This window comes from Calonectris borealis, chromosome 1 (genome assembly GCF_964195595.1).
Source record: "Calonectris borealis chromosome 1, bCalBor7.hap1.2, whole genome shotgun sequence".
Classification (NCBI taxonomy): domain Eukaryota; kingdom Metazoa; phylum Chordata; class Aves; order Procellariiformes; family Procellariidae; genus Calonectris; species Calonectris borealis.
In genome coordinates, this window is record NC_134312.1 from 149,239,692 (window position 1) to 149,255,598 (window position 15,907).

Here is a 15,907-nt window from a genome sequence, read left to right on the forward strand (position 1 = left end):
GTTTTTCCTGCACCTGTTCATGCTTGTGTCAGGCAAACAACTGTTTCTAGCCTTTCTGCAAGCTTTTAAAGTATTGGTAATGCAGTTTACCCTCAATATGATTCAAAATTCAGTTCCCTAATGAAAATAAAAGGGCAAATGTAAAGGAGAATTTCTGAGAACCGAATGGAGCAAATTAATTGCTTCTGTGACTCCTTGAAGTCTCCAGCAGCTGGTCCAAGCCTGTCGAGGGGGAGAAGGAAGATAAAGGCGGGGTGAGACCGATACATCAAAGTCTTCCACCCACACAATCTATCTGAAGGAGCTTGATCCAGTTCAGTTCGCAGAGAGAAACTGAAACTGTGAAGAGTCTCCCAGGTGGGCAGGCGAGGAACCAAATATTTCATGCCCTCCCTTCTGCTGAAGTGAAATCCTGCCATGCTTTCAAGGGTTACCACATCCTGACTGGCAGGAGGGGTTATGCAGCCAGGTCGGTCAGCCTTTAGAGAATTCGGGGGTTAGGATGGATGACGACAGCCTTCAGAATCCAAAAATTTGTTTAATTTTAGTGACAGTAACAGAAACATAAGAGGGGAAAGATTGACAATAAAGCTTGTCAATCTCACCCTAAATAAGGAGTGTGGTGGGCAGGCTCTGCTTCTTCAGGTTTATGTCAGTCCCTTCTCCATTTATATGAGGAGAGCTAGAAGAGCTGCATCTGCTTTTCTACAGAGCTGAGGTTTAACAGGTCAGCACCCATGTGAAAATCTTCAGTTCACTAAAAAACTTAAGCTATTTTCACATTAGGCTTTTTGAAAAAAGCCTAATAAACCTTTGGAAACCTTTGAATAAACTTCTGAGAATATTGGCAATTCCATGGTTAAGGAAATCAATTCTCTATTAGCCCAGCATCCGGTCACATAAAAATTATTTAACATAAAGAAAGGTAAAGTTGTGTTTTTGTAGTATTCCTAACTGTTTGGTTTTTTTTTTAACATGATGACTGTGTGTTCTTTCAGGTGGTACTGATATCTTATTGTCCTGCTTTTCAGAATGTTCCCATGTTGAACCTCAAATATGGTATCGTGCAATTAGTGATGAGGAGTTTGTTTTCCAATGCTCTTTACCAAATAGAGATGCTACCCTCATTTATAACAACTCACTTCTAAAAAAACATGAGGTGGAATGGTTCTGGCGTCAGAAAGATAAAGAGCCACTGAAGGCTATCAAGGAAAGCTCTAATCCTGCTCCCCAAGGGGATGCACTTTGGTTTAAACCAGTAAGGGACAGTGCTTCTGGAGTGTACATCTGTAGGATACGGTATGTAATGGAGCAAAAGGTTTATATTTCTATACAAGAATTAATTGTTTTGTTTTATTTTGATTTGTGTATTAAATGTTTAACTTTATTTTCTGCATCACTCAGGGAAAAAATCCCATGTCTCAAAATTGTTTTGGAGGTTCAAACAAAGAAGGCGGCAAAATGTTCAGGTTATGACACAAATGTGCTATATCTTCTTGCTGGCAATGGGAATTCAATAACTTGTCCTGGGACAAAATGCTACAGCCATATAGAAAATCCAGATGTAAAATGGTACAAGGTAAGGGTCACTCTCTTGAGCATTCAAAAAAGCTCAGTGGAGGTATAGCTTTAGGTGTAGTTAATGCTCATCTGACGTAGGTTCTTGAACTCTTCTTTGGCAGAAAATGCAGCCTGAGAAATTCAACCCAAAAGTAGAATCTTGAATTGCTATATATCAAGTCTGTAAGTAAGAGTTTTGAAGAAATTTGCCACACTCAAAATATTATTCCATGAAATAGAAGCCTAGAAATGCTTTCTCTTAATCTAAGAAATTGAAGTAATTGAGAATCAGAATAAGTTCTTTACAAAAAGGACATGATTGAAATTTAAAATTTTAAGTTCTGTTCTGATTTTTTAAGTTCTGAAAATATCAAATATACCAAAGAAAAAGTGTCTTAGTTAGAAACAAAATTATTTTAAGATTAATGTTTCAAATTGTTCTTTCCAAGACTCCTGTTTTTAATGAAACGCTATTCCACTGAAACATTATTGACTTACTCTTTTTCAAATGACCACTAAAATACTTGCAAGTTAAAATTTATTCCTATTGTGATTGTAAGGATTGTAATAGACCATCTAAACGTGTATAAATGAGTAAATGAAAATGACTGAAATTTCAATTGTGCATTTTATTACCTTTACTACTAAATAATTATTTACATTATTTATTCTATCAAGTAGAATTATAATCTAGTCAAAGTTACTCTTCACTTACTTTCAAACTTTAAATGAGGTATATGTTTACCTACATCTTGATCTGAAGCCCACTGAATTTAAGGAGATTCTTTCCATTTTGTGTTAGTGGATTTTTTTTCAGGAATTTGATTTAAGGAAAATTCTTTGTGGTCTTAGAGAATATGAATACACTAAGCTGAAAAATAGGGGTGCTTTTCAAAAAATATTCAGTTTTCATCCTTTTAAAAGTAGTGACAGTGTTGTCAATCTTAGACAATCCAAAACCATGGTTTACTTCTCATAAAAGTACATGAAAATGTTTTCAAAATAATTTATATACAAAATAAAAAATACCCAGTCCATCAAAAAAGTGATCCTTTTTGTTGCTTTTTAGTAATAGGAGTTTAATTTAGATTAGGTTCATGATTTCACATTTCTCTCAGCAACCACAAGGCAATGGTATGCACATATTATAGACCACAATTTTTTAATATAACTGACAAATGTCCTCTTTTTTTGGGCTTCAGTGGAAAGAGTTTGGCTTAGCCCTACTGCCATGGTAATCCTATCGAAATATCTTAACATATAATTTAATAACAGCAACAATAACAAAAAAAGGACTTAAAATTCCTTGATATTCTTTTCTTTTCATTAGGATGGTCGTCAGATAAAACGTATAAAAGACAGACAAAGCCTAAAGCTTAAGCATAATGAAATCTACTTGAATCCAACCTATGACAAAGATGCTGGAATATATATGTGTGATTATACTCTATATGACAACACTACCAAGTGGATAATGAGAACAGCAGTAACAGTAGAAGTCATTGGTGAGTAATATAATGACTCATAATAAAATACCTGAAGTAAAATATGTTTTCTCTATTCTTTCCTACCCTATTTATGTCTTTTGTTCAGCCTCTTGTTCTGAAAAAACTGAATTAGCTACACGATCACTAAAATCCTCTTCCGAGTATTCTGGGGACATCTTGGGACATTGATTAGAACCTTCAATGTTCAGTAATAACAATGCCATCATTTTCAAGATCTAATTCTGCCTTGGATTTATTGTAGTCCCTAACAGTGGGGATCAAATCTCCAAAAGGATTCAGATCTCTTGATCTGGGAGTAGAATTCATGAAACTGGTGCCAATGTCCTCCATGTACTGTGCAGGGAGTGTTAGGAAGATATTTGCATACTAGGAGGAAGGACTGCTAATCCTGCATGGGAAAAGTGGACAAATTAGCAGTGTATCTCAATCCTACCTCTGTCCCTGAAGTAGAGACTTATGTGAAGGTAGGAGTTAGATAAAAGATCGTTCCTTGTGGCATGGATGAGACCTTCATTTTTTTCACTTGACAATGATGAGGAAGGTGATGTTGGTGAGATCACTGCCCACCTTCCACATACGTTTTTAACAGCAGAGGAAACAGGAGACCTGTGAGCAATGCAACTAACAAACAAGCCATTTGTTGTTGCATGTGCTGTTTGGGGGAAAGCATCACTGCCTGCGTGACCTGTTCTTTTAGGCCTTGTATGGATTACTAAATAAAACTGGCCAGAACTCTATGGCACAGTGATATGGCATGGCCTTATATGCTCCTTCAAATCATGGTGACCTTTTCCATAATATTTACAGTCCTATGCTGCCCTTCAGGTGAAACCCAGATACTGCCTGGCAGAGTGCTGTTGGACAACGTCAACACTGTGCAAGGGAGCATGCGACAACTCAGGATCAGGAACGAGGGAGACTGTTTAGTTTGCTAAGAGAGAGGTGTGATTATGCTTTTCTCCAGATATCTGTGGTTGAGTGCTGTAAGACACTCTCATCAGACACTCCAGTCACTCCAGTCAGTGAGTGTCCCAGAGGACAGGTCCCAGAGGAAAGCATAGCTGCATCTATTCTATATCCTGAGCTGGATGGACCCAGTACAGCTGCTTCCGTATGACAACAGCACAGGACCTATTCTCAGCATTCTGGTGGAAAGTGGGCCACTCTTGGAAGGGAGAACAAGATTTAGGGAGCGAAAGAAAGGTGTCAGGTGAGGCAACCTGGTTCTATGGTCTAGTGAGGGCAGCATTCCTGGAATTCCATGGTCTAGTGGGGACAGCACTCTTCTGAAATAGCTGGTCTCTTTTTTGCAGATGTTTGATGCATTTGGTACTAAGAAGTCATGGCAAAAGTATATACACCCCATCAGGACAGGGCCTGGAAACCACGTCTCTCCAACTTTTGAGACCTCTGTGTGCTGGGTTGCAAAATTCTGGTGCTCTTTCACTCCTCTCTCTGGCTATATTCCCACAATATTTTCCAAGCAGGCATGGACTAGCTCTGCTTTTATTCTGATCTGGCTGAACCTGAGCTAACACACTGTGCTTCTCATTCTTTTCCCTCACTTCACAGTCAGAAAAACACTTGAAAGTTGCTGTATACATATATACGCCCCCAGAATCTTGCGTACATTTCTCTGCTGTGGCTTGGTTTAAAAAAAAAAAGAAGTGTCGTGTGGCACCATTTCCTGCAGTATGGGACTTTCCTAGAATATCAGAGCTGTCGGTTTCAGCCGCTTCAGGGTGTTTTTCTGGAGCCTGGGCAATTGCTTAGTAGATTGTATGAACTCTAGGTGTCATTATCTGTGCCCTTTGGCAGCCCTTGTTTTGAAAAAAACATGGTTATTTTAATGTAAGTACCTGCGCTTGTGAATGAGGTGTGTGCTGTATGTGTGCTTACTGGGGGCTTGGCAGGGAACTGGTGTGAGGATTGGCATCCTTCAGGGGGTTTTGCAAGGGGGGCCCTAATTTCTGAATCCTAAATAATCTTAAGTGCAGGCTAGGTGCTGAGTTCCTCAGCTCATGTAAGATGGCAATGCCTCAGCGTAACTGAGATAGCAGGTCTTTAAGTAGCTACATAAGTTTTGTTGTCAAAATTCCCTTACCTGGGCACTCTCAGACACCTCAACAACTGTAAATCATCGTCTTGGACTTAGGTGTCTAAATGCCACCCGACATTTGAAAAAGAAAATCCTGTAAGATATTTTCTCTGGTCTTCTGCACTGATGATAGCATTATAGTTATTAATAGCATTTCTGTTAATTGCAGCAAAAACCACTATCCATCCACCAAACTTCTTGTATCCCAATGGTGTGGTGATCCTCGAAGCAGAGCTTGGTAAGTTTTGATTCCTCATCTCAAAGTGAAAGAAAATGTTTAAATGAGGTATTGATAGATAATGATAGATCTTGATAAAGCAAAACAGCTTTGCTCTCTAGGAGTGTGAGAATTTTATATAAAATGTAGTTTTTGTCTTGATATATATCTTTGTGGATATTAAAGGAAGCATCATGTGTTATACAGATCCCAGGCTATTTAAGAGAAAAATATTCTGATGACCTCCATGCGTGGTTTTCCTGTACTAATTTGTTCCAGGAAAGCCACTTGAATTGGAATGCCGTGTACAGTTTGGGTTTGAAAGAGTTTCTCTGATGAGGGTAACATGGCAAAGAAACAACAAAGAAGATATAAATGAAAAATTGAATCAGGAAACAAGGTAAGAGAAAACCTAGTAGTCTGATTACTACTACAGTCAGCAACTGCAAAAATCCTTCTACAACAGCTTTACTGAATACATTTTACTGAAAGAAACTCAGAAGACTTTGTTCTTCAACATATTAATGTGTATGTCCATGAGCATGTGACAGGCATGTGCACTTCACATACAGAAGCACATATTGGTAGCCATAAAGTCAAGAACTCAAACTTTCTGCGCAATCTTAACTCTTCTTCCTAAAGCTTTAGCTCATGGACAGCTTCAGCATGAATGGTGCTTGGTTGCCTGTGCCTGCATCAGCCGTTTTCAAGTGTTGCCTCTCTTGTGCCTTGCTAGCAACTCACACAATCTGTCTTTGGAAGCTGTCTCCGACTGGGGAATAAACCAGATCAGTAAAACAGTACTGTGGACATTGAAAGGTGTTTGGGTGCCTCAGACGCTGGGGTGTGTTTATTGAGTCAGTCTGAGGACTTGCAGCACTGAATTTCAGGATACTGAATTTCAGGAGTCTTCCCTGGCAAGAATTAATCAGACCCTGCAGAGAAGCAACGTGTGAGGGAAAGGTTTCCTGTGGTTTGGGGACAACCCAAATAGTCACCACGCTTCCCTTTCCTTCCTGTACTTTCCTGTCTCATTCATTTATGCAGTGTCCAACTTGGGCAAGAAACATAGTGGAGGCAACACAGACAAATGTGACTTTCACTACACAGCCCTGAGTCATCTTTATGGGAAAATTTTTCTGTACACTGGGGGAAGCAAAAGCCCTGCTGTCACTGCTAAAATCAAGTTCTTAATAAGAGTCACATGGGAAAAAAAAAGCAAATGATGATATCACACACACACATGCGCACACACACACATACACACTCACTCATAAGGTAGATTGGAAATTGGATTTTCCTAACTTTTGAATGTTTAGCTTTGTGATGTTGTTCTTACCAAGTTTTTAGCTTTTTGCATGCATACAATTTCTGTTTGTTTATTTTTTAAAAACCCAGATGAATAAAATGTTCCCAACAGACTTTCAGGTTGAATCCTTGCCCATGCTCACGCCTGTGTATCTTGAGTTAGCAGAGGTAGGGCCATGGTAGACTGTCATTTTGCAGTGGTACGATGTGAGGCACCTTCGGGACCACCCAGAGATGCCGTACTTGTGGCTTTCAAAGAGAAATGCTGAGACTTAGAAACCTTGGGTATACTCGAGTGGTTGCAGACACAGATCTGTTCCCCACAACCCTCACTCAGCCCCAAAGGGATTCCTCTTCATTTCCTAATCTTCTGTGCCTTATATCTGTCTTATTCTGTCCTTGGGCTTATATCCTGTCCTTGGGCTTTTTACCCCTGTGCAAGAGGCTGTGCTGCTCAGCCTTTTTGCCCTAGTCCTCTCTTAGGGCTCCTTTTTGAAGTTTCATTTCCCTGCACTTTCCCTTGGGAAATTTTTTACATCTTTGAAAAACACAAATAATCTTATAGAAGTCAAAGGAGGCTATATATTTAAAACTAGGCAAGTGCTTAAGTATTTTGCTGAGTGGATGAATTAAGAATAAACCTTTCAGTCTGCAGACCTTTGATGTTAGTATTTTCTTACAATGTAAAAACCAAACGAAAGTTCCAAACCAGAATATTGCATTGCTCTTAAAAGTTCAAGCTGCATATTAAGAAGTTGCAAGCTCCTCTTTCTTTGTATTTAAGACATTTTGAGATTGTATGAATGAACAGCAAAGGTATCATGCAAATACATATTTTTTTCTCTTTAGTGTTTATCCAAAAGGTTTAAAGGGCCACACACTCCTTCATGTTGCGAAACTGAAAGAAGTTACTGAAAGGGACCTCAGAAGCAACTTCACGTGCTTTGCTGAGAATTCGGTGGGGAATGCCACTGCTGTGATCCAGCTGAAAAGAAAGCAGAGAGGTAAAACTATCGATATATGACTATTTGCCCTTGAAGACACATTTTGCTTTACTCACTGCTACAAATTCATTCCCCATTGACACTGGCTTTTTAGCCAGGTGCAGAAGTTTCTTGAAGCTGGATAGGAAAATTTTGATTTGTCAGATGTCTAGAAAGGCACATTATTCTGAGGACTACTCAGAAGGAGGGGGGTATCTGGGGACTTACTGCAGGCAGGTGGGCCAAGAGGAAGCCTGAGAGTAACTGTGAGGAAGAAGAGGAGGGTAACATCTCTGAACATTAATAGGCAATCTACTAAACTGAAGCAGAGTGGCTGCTGAAAGCAATAGTTTTCCTTGATTTTCCTAGGACATTTCTGTTTGTTTCCCCAGTCCTTAGCATGCATGTTTCTGAGAAGTTACCATAACTGATATGCACGTGGCAGCCTTTCAAGCAAAGGCCAAAACCAGAATCAGTGTGGAAATTAAACCGTTGAAGCATAGTTCACAGTGGAGATTCACCACTGGAGTGGCACAGGAAGTCTCCAGCAGGGCACTGTGTGCAGCTATGTGTGTTCTGATGTGACTTTTCCATCTCAAGCGATGACTACTTTCAGCCCTGCTGAGTGTGCCACAGACCATTTGCTCTGTGCCTTCCATCACAGATTGGCTTTTCCTACCATCAAGGAGATACCACTCAAAAAAGGTCCCTGATGGTAAACTGAAACTCTGTGTTGAAGTTTGCAGCTAAATGAATTCCTGACTTTCCTAGAATTTGCCAGCGGGGCAAGAATGAAGATTGTGAGACCGTTTGCCCCCATTTCTGGACTGAGTTTTGCATCTAAGTATCAACATTACTTTGGAAAGCATGAGTTATGATAGACCCTTTTCTTTCTACAGTGTATCTCTTATACGTACTATGCAGTGCCATTTCTACTCTATTTGCATTCCTTTTGTGCACTGCCTTTATTTACCAGCACTGGATTGAAATAGTGCTGATGTACCGAAGTTATCTGGTCCACAATGAAACTACAGGAGGTAAGAAACATTGTATAATATTAATTTTCTCCATTTTTTCTACTGCCTTTTGCCATGTTAATCCGGTGTAAATTAACCATTTAATTAAATTCTCTTAATGACCCTGTTCTCTTTGAGCCGATAAAAAGGCTGTTAAAGTTAGCAAAATGCTCAGTGGATTCAGATGGAAAAAAAGCCAGGCTGTGTGGAGGAAATATCTAACACCAGCTGAAATGTCACAGTTAGCCTTTTACAAGATCCCCAATTTACCCATGGAAGATTAGAGTAGGAAGTTGAATTTTGGCAGTCCCTTTGCAGGGAATAATAGAGTATCTCCAACATTTTAACCTCATTGTCCCAAAGTGTTCAACAGAACCTGTGGACAAGAATCAAATGTCCTTGCAGAACTAAGTGAAGGACTCCAGAGTCCGTTGTATTTTTCACTTGAAGCCAAATAATTTCTCAGAAGAATAAACAAAGGAGAGAACTAAGATGATACAGGGCACCGACTGAGAAGTGTACGTTTAGGAAATACTCATATTTCCTTTCTAAAGATTATGTTGACCATCTTGACATTTACACCAGAGTGATCAGCTTCCAATATTTCAAATCTTCATAGTAGCATCGTCCCATCATCTCAGCTAAAATGGGCCTCCAACATAGTAGGCAGTGTAAAAATGTATTGGAAATGACAGTGCCTACTTCAAAGAATTTAACATGTAATTTTCTTACATGGGTTGAAAGAAATCTGATAGTATGTGGCCAAGGAAATTTTTCTAAAAATTCTTGAATCTTGATGCAGCTTGAGATATAGGTGTCAGAGTCTGCTTTTGTGTTTGCATGTGTATATGTAGATTATATGTGAGTGTGAAATAGCTGTATCTAGATATCTATAAATACATATGTAATGAGACAATTAACTGCTCTTTGGAAACTATTTTTGTGAGCCCTAAGGCAGCTGGCAAAAGCAATTTGGGAAATCACTCAAATTTTCCCCTCTATTTGGTAACAAATTGATTTAAGAACCTCTGGAAAGTCCCCTTAGAGTTCACCCCATATGTCAGTAGGACAGAGAGAGACCTGCCAAGATTTGTGCATTGAAGTTGAAGACACCGTTAGGTTCCACCGTGGCGGCCTCTGTCCTGCTCCCTGACTCTCAAGTACCACATGCACAGAGCACCATTTGCAGCGTGGGGGCATGGAGTGTGCAGACCAGCTGTGCCTACCCAGATAGTTTTCTGCCTAAGGTGATTGGCCATAAAATGTGCTCTCACCTGCAGGATTATGTCCTTCTCACTTCATGGGGATGCCTATCAAGTCACCTGAGGTCTGAAAGGGCTTGCTCATAGCGCAGCAAAGCAGCAGTTATGACTAAATTTTCTTGTTTCTTCCTTTCCATCATTTCTTCTCTTCCATCCCTCTTAGTGCAGAATCAGAGAAGTGCAGAATCCCACAAAGTTGGAAAGGACCCCTGGGAATCATCTGATCCCACACCCTGCTCAAAGCAGAGCCAATCTAGGCCAGGTTGCTCAGGACCTTGTGGACAGAGAATCCACAAACTTTCCGGATAACATGCTGCAGTGTTTGACCGCTCTCACAGTGCAATCTTTTTCACTAACATCTAATGAGAACTTCCCTTGTTGCATCTTCTGTCTGTTGCTTCTTCTGCTATCACTGTGCACCTCAGAGAAGAATCTGTCTCCATCATCTCTGTACCCTCCCATTTGGTAGTTGAAGACAGCAGTAAGGTCATCTTTTTTCTCATGCCTCTCTAATCCTCCTTAGCCAATTCAGATATACCTCTTAAAAATCTTGTCTTCTTCCACAAGGAGAAAGAAACAATGCATAAGCTCTCATACTAACATTTATAGATCACGTATGCAGTCACTTTGCTTAACTCAGGTATTCTTAATTTCCTACCCTTTGGACATCTTAAATGTTTGTGCCAAAAGTTCCTCAGGTTGTAACTGTCCTTCTGTACAATTCTAGGGAAAAAAAAAATCCTAGTGGTGCTTACTGTTTATGTGTTTTTAACTTGCTATTGTAATAGTAATATTATAAAGGAAAACGGTGATGTATTTATTAATGGTCACTGTCTAATAAGATTGCAGTGACCTCTGTGGGTGAAATGAGGAACAGCTGGCTTGAGTGCAATTTATTGTCATTCAAGAACTGTTTTCAAAGGAGCTTCAATTCAGGGTGTAGTTGAAGTGCAGCTAAACCAATCTAGTGACCCTCTGCCCCACCTTCAAGTCCCACACTAGTCCTGCCTGCCTGCTGCTGGTGACTCACTCTTGTGGGCCTAAATTGGCTTAACTTGGCAGAAAAAATAACTCAGTAAAAGACAGTGAGTAGCTAGCAAAGTGAATCAGCTTCCTCTGTTACACAAGAGTTTCAGCACCAGTAGAAGGAAGTGGTGGAAGTGTGTGGCCAGGAGCAGAGGGGAGGAGCGGAGATGTAACGTGTGTTGTCTAATCATATCCTTGGCCTCTAAACCTCATCTGCACAGCTTTGTTTTGTTTTGTTGACATACTTTCTGCTGGTTCTGAATGTAGCTGTTCAACCCCAGCTCATGCATGTCGTTAGTTTTCCATGTGTATTTCCTTTGCTCCCTGGAATCCATATGGGCTCTTCTAGATCCTGTGGGAACCTGATAGATCTAGCTCAGGTTTGTGATCCTAATCTTACATCTAGGGGTAGAAATCAGGAGGTTAACACTGAGGCAAGGGGTGATACTCAACACCATTACTTAGGTGTCTGTGCTGGAGGTAGGTGTCTCAGTTCCCGGGCAGTGAAGATGTAGTCAATATGGTGAAATCTAGAGAGCTGCTCAGCTCGCCCTGCAGCAGCGCCCTGCAGTAAGACTCTAAACAGCTGAATTTCTTTCTGGTTTCTATTAACTGTATTGACATATGATACAATTCAGCTCATTGAACACAGGTGTCAGATGTCATTTGTACTGCCTGAGGATGTCCTGCCATTCCAAAAGATTTGAGTCTCCAACAGATCCCATGTCAAATTGGCAGTCCCGTCAACCTTAGGACACTTTAAATGGCATCAAGCAACTACGTATGAGGAACAGGACTGAGTCCACTGTGCCTTTTGCTTTCACCAGCAGTTCCTTTTGTTTTCCTTCCTCCTCCCTCAAGTGTAGTTCAAATTTTATTTAGCAAATAGATAAGATTTGTTTGTAGTTAAGAATGGGCGTAACTCAGGTCATTGGTACCAGGGTGTTTCAAAGCTGAGAAAAGTTCTTTATGTATTTTTCATCTGCACCTCACAAACATATTATTTTAATGAGACTGAAACAAAGTTCAGGAACTGGGCAGTACTCAGCGTCTGAGCTGATATTTGGATCAGACTTTGGCTTTGCTACTTGCACCAGTCTCTCTGAATACAAACATAACAGTGTATGAAAATAGCACATCTTTTGCAAACAACTGATATCTAAGAACACTGTTCCTTTCAAATTCACTATATTTTCAAAGTAGGTTGTTCGTTGATGAGTATTTTTTGAATCAGCACTGGGGCAAATGAGAGAAAAGATTGGGAATCATTCCCTACAACACGGATTTTGCCTGGAAGGGACCAGATCCTCCACCACTGAAAACTGGACCATGTTTGTGAAAATGCAGAAAAATGCCTGATTTAAACTTCCTTGCACTAGTCATCTGTAGCTTCCTCATTTGCTTTGTTAGTGTATGTCTACAAAATTTGTAAGACAAGAAATTGCAAGAGGAGTAAGGGTTGGCTTTGGGTAACTGGATGGCTGTACTTCATGAACAGGTGATAATTTTGGGTTTGTGTTGTGCCTACTTAAATAGATATAATTGGCAACTGAGCATTAAGAAAGAAGCTGAATGCTTCAGACAGACTTGTTAATGTATACAGTGTTACTTATTTGTTTATTTTAGATGGCAAAGAATTTGATGCATTTGTGTCCTATGCAAAACTAGACTCTTCTGAAAGTGACTCTACTTTAATTAGTGAGGAAAAATTTGCCCTGGAGCTCCTTCCAGATATGCTGGAGAATAAATATGGATACAAGTTATGCATTCTTGAAAGAGATATTCTTCCAGGAGGAGGTAAGGTCCCTGTGGATGGTAGAAAACCTTCAGTTCTTTACAAAATTGTTTTTCACTTTCCAAAAACTTATGCACCAGATCAGCAAACGATATATTTTGGTACTGGAGTTTCTGCTCAAATCTCATTGTGTTTTGATCTTTATATCTGGCCCCTGCACCTGAGGTACACATATGTCTGAGTGTGGTCTCTGGGGAGGTACTAGGCTGAGACAAAGTTTTTTGTCCAAGAATTTCTTTGCAAGCAGACTCCATTCACTGAAAAGAAGACCCCAAATATTTCAGTAGTTACTTTCGGAGTAACTTTATTCAGTGCTACCTGCAGTAATTAGAAAGCCCTTAGTACCTGTCCCTGGGAGAGACAAAGACAAGTCCAAGTGTCCCTTGAGACCCTCTTTGAGTAGCAACAAAGAGTGTTGAGGTCTCAGCTGTGCCCTCCACCTGAGTAGCAAGTTGTGTTCTCCAGGCTGCATAAGAACGGCCACGGTACCCTCTGACAGCAAACACGTTTCTAGGGGTTATGTGACTGCTCAGCATCCCTATTTCTGGTTTTCCCTATTTCTGGGGTTTAGCTGTTGGTAAAGAAACTGAGAAGATAAAAAGTCCATTATAGAATGCAATAACAATCACCATTTCTTCTCCAGCATACACAGATGAAGTTGTTACAGCTATTAAACAAAGCAGACGAGCAATAATTATTTTGAGCCCAGCCTACGTCAGCGGACCAAGCATCTTTGAACTGCAGGCAGCGGTGAACTGTGCGTTGGAAGACAAAAAGATCAAACTGGTATTAATAAAGTTCCAGGCTTTCCAAGAGCCAGAGACTTTGCCTCCAGTAGTGAAGAAGGCTCTTCGGATTTTACCAGTCATTACCTGGAAGTCTTCTATCTCTGCTGCTCCAAACAAGAAGTTCTGGAAATATATGCATTACCACATGCCAGTGAAAACTGCTAAGATGCTGGGAAATTGCAGCCTGAAGGGCTTTTTCCAAAGGTTATTCAGTCTGGTATATCGATAGCAGAAATTTCACAGAGGGATGACAGCAGGCTTAGGAATGGTGGTGTGATTGTAAAAGACCTTTTCTACATTGGCTGACCACTGTGGACTGTCACTGCAGTCAGCAATAGCTCACTCCAAAACAGTGAGAAGGACTGCAGTGTGACAGTGCAAAACTGTCACAGTAAAACTAAGTGGCACTGCACACAACTATAAATGCGAGCTATCTTTCATAAATTATTATTTTTTGTTATTTTTATTGTATTTATTATATTCTTTTGCTATGTTGTTGAGACATACATGTGAATGTTTTGTTCTTTGCACTGTGTTTCTTCTGGAATATTTTTATATTTGTTTTCTAGAAAAAGATTAAAAAAGGGAACTCCAGAGGAAGCTTACAGTTTAATTTTCCTGTGCAGTCCAGTGGGACAAATCCAAACTCTTTAAACGAGTTACCTCCTCCTGTGGGAGTACCAAGGAAGAAAAGCTCTGGGAGACTGCCCCAACCGGGTATGCTGAAGGGGTTGAGAAAAGGAGGAGTACTGTGTCAGGGCTGATCCCAGGTATCTCCATCCTTCCTGCAACGGGAGAAAGCATTCTTACCAGTTGCGAAACATTTCACACTCGGACACATCTGCACACTGCTGATCCTTGTCTGGTGCTGGTCGCTCACGGGTCCCACTGAACCTGTTGGTATTATGGGTGTGTCGCAGTTGTAAATCAAAGTCCTGGTTGTCACAGCTAGTAGACTTCCAGGGACTCTGAAGTCTTTCCCTTGGAGTCCTCTGGCTGCTAACTCTCCAGAGTTCATATCGCTTACCCACAAGGAAGTTTGTAGTCTGTGTGGATGGCTGTAGCTAAGTGAAATGCAATGGTTAGTGTTAAGAAAATCTGAGTAGGAAAGCCACTGATCTGGTATTCTGCTGACTTCATTTGGCTTTTAAGTTAACGAATCCTTGTTTTGTAATGCTAATTGAGTAGCTTGTCCACCAGATTCCTTGTTGGAAAGGGACTTCAAGAAATACTGCTGTTAACAGGACCTGAAAAAAGAACAACTCTTTTGCAAGAAGGCTGAGCATTATCTACCTAATTTTTGGTATTGGGTTCAAAGTCTTCAGTGGGACAACTGGTGGTGGTGCTGTGAAGCAGAAGCAGAACATAGTGTCTTGTGTAGAAAGAGAACATCGAACAGCATCACTGGCTATACCAGCGAAAATTTTGTCACTGCAGTTGCACCTGCATTGGGGTTTAAGTTCAGCTCATGATAAGCTTTTGAAGCAAATTTCCCAATTGTCACCTCTTGTTGCCTTTTCCTTTGCACTCCAGAGCATCTCAGAGCGCACACACTGGATCCCTAATGTAGAGGTAACCCAACACTCTGTGAGATTCAGCATTGTTTTCCAACACAACCAGATCCGTGGGATCCGTGAATAATTTGTCAGTAAATTAAATTTACTCACTTCTGATGTATGTAATACAGACTTTAGCAGCTTCTAATCAACATTACTGTGTTTGCACACTTTGTTTTCCTAACAGTTTTTATGGAGGAGAGAAGAGGCTGACCTTTTAAAAAAATGTTCCATAATGGTGAATGTCTCGTTGGAGGAGGAGAAGTTGGTTGTCCAATAAATGCCTTGCTGGCACGAATAAAACAAATGTTAAATACAAGACAACTCAACATCCAGTTTTAGGCACGTCATGTGACTCAGACATTCCTCTTTCTTTTTATAATGTGCTAAGTTGCATACATGCATTTAAGAGAGAGAACACATTTCCAAACGAGAGCGTAATTTGCGTGATCTTCCACCAGATGTCCCTGCCGAAAGCCCTGCGGAGTCCATTTATTTACACACCGAGTATTTTTGTTACCAGGTGCGACAGGACCAGCGAGCAGTGCCAAGTGTGGTACCTGAGGTGCTAGTTGCGCTGGGGAGGCAGACGGGCAGTGAGGGCAGGAGAGGAAGGTGTGGAGCAGGCGCTGCTCCCTGCTCAGGGTGCCACCGTGTCTCCCACCTGATGCTATTTACTCGTGTTGCACTTGCTGCCTGAATAGTGTGCATTGTGGGGTTGTTTTTTTTTTTTTTTTTGAGAGTGGGAAAAAAATCAGAGTGGCTGGTTAAATAATGTAGTTGGAAAGGG

At 40.5% G+C, this 15,907-nt stretch overlaps 1 protein-coding gene across 1 annotated transcript; it reads left to right on the forward strand.

Annotated features, from left to right (window-relative positions):
- Positions 1-985: 985 nt before the first annotated feature.
- Positions 986-14,312, forward strand: IL18RAP (interleukin 18 receptor accessory protein; the record flags this gene model as incomplete). Its single annotated transcript, XM_075136063.1, has 9 exons — positions 986-1,299; positions 1,405-1,579; positions 2,891-3,065; positions 5,336-5,404; positions 5,663-5,783; positions 7,541-7,695; positions 8,574-8,711; positions 12,605-12,775; positions 13,417-14,312. Coding segments are annotated over 9 exons (1,692 nt in total), but the record flags the coding sequence as incomplete, so codon positions are not given.
- Positions 14,313-15,907: the final 1,595 nt, after the last annotated feature.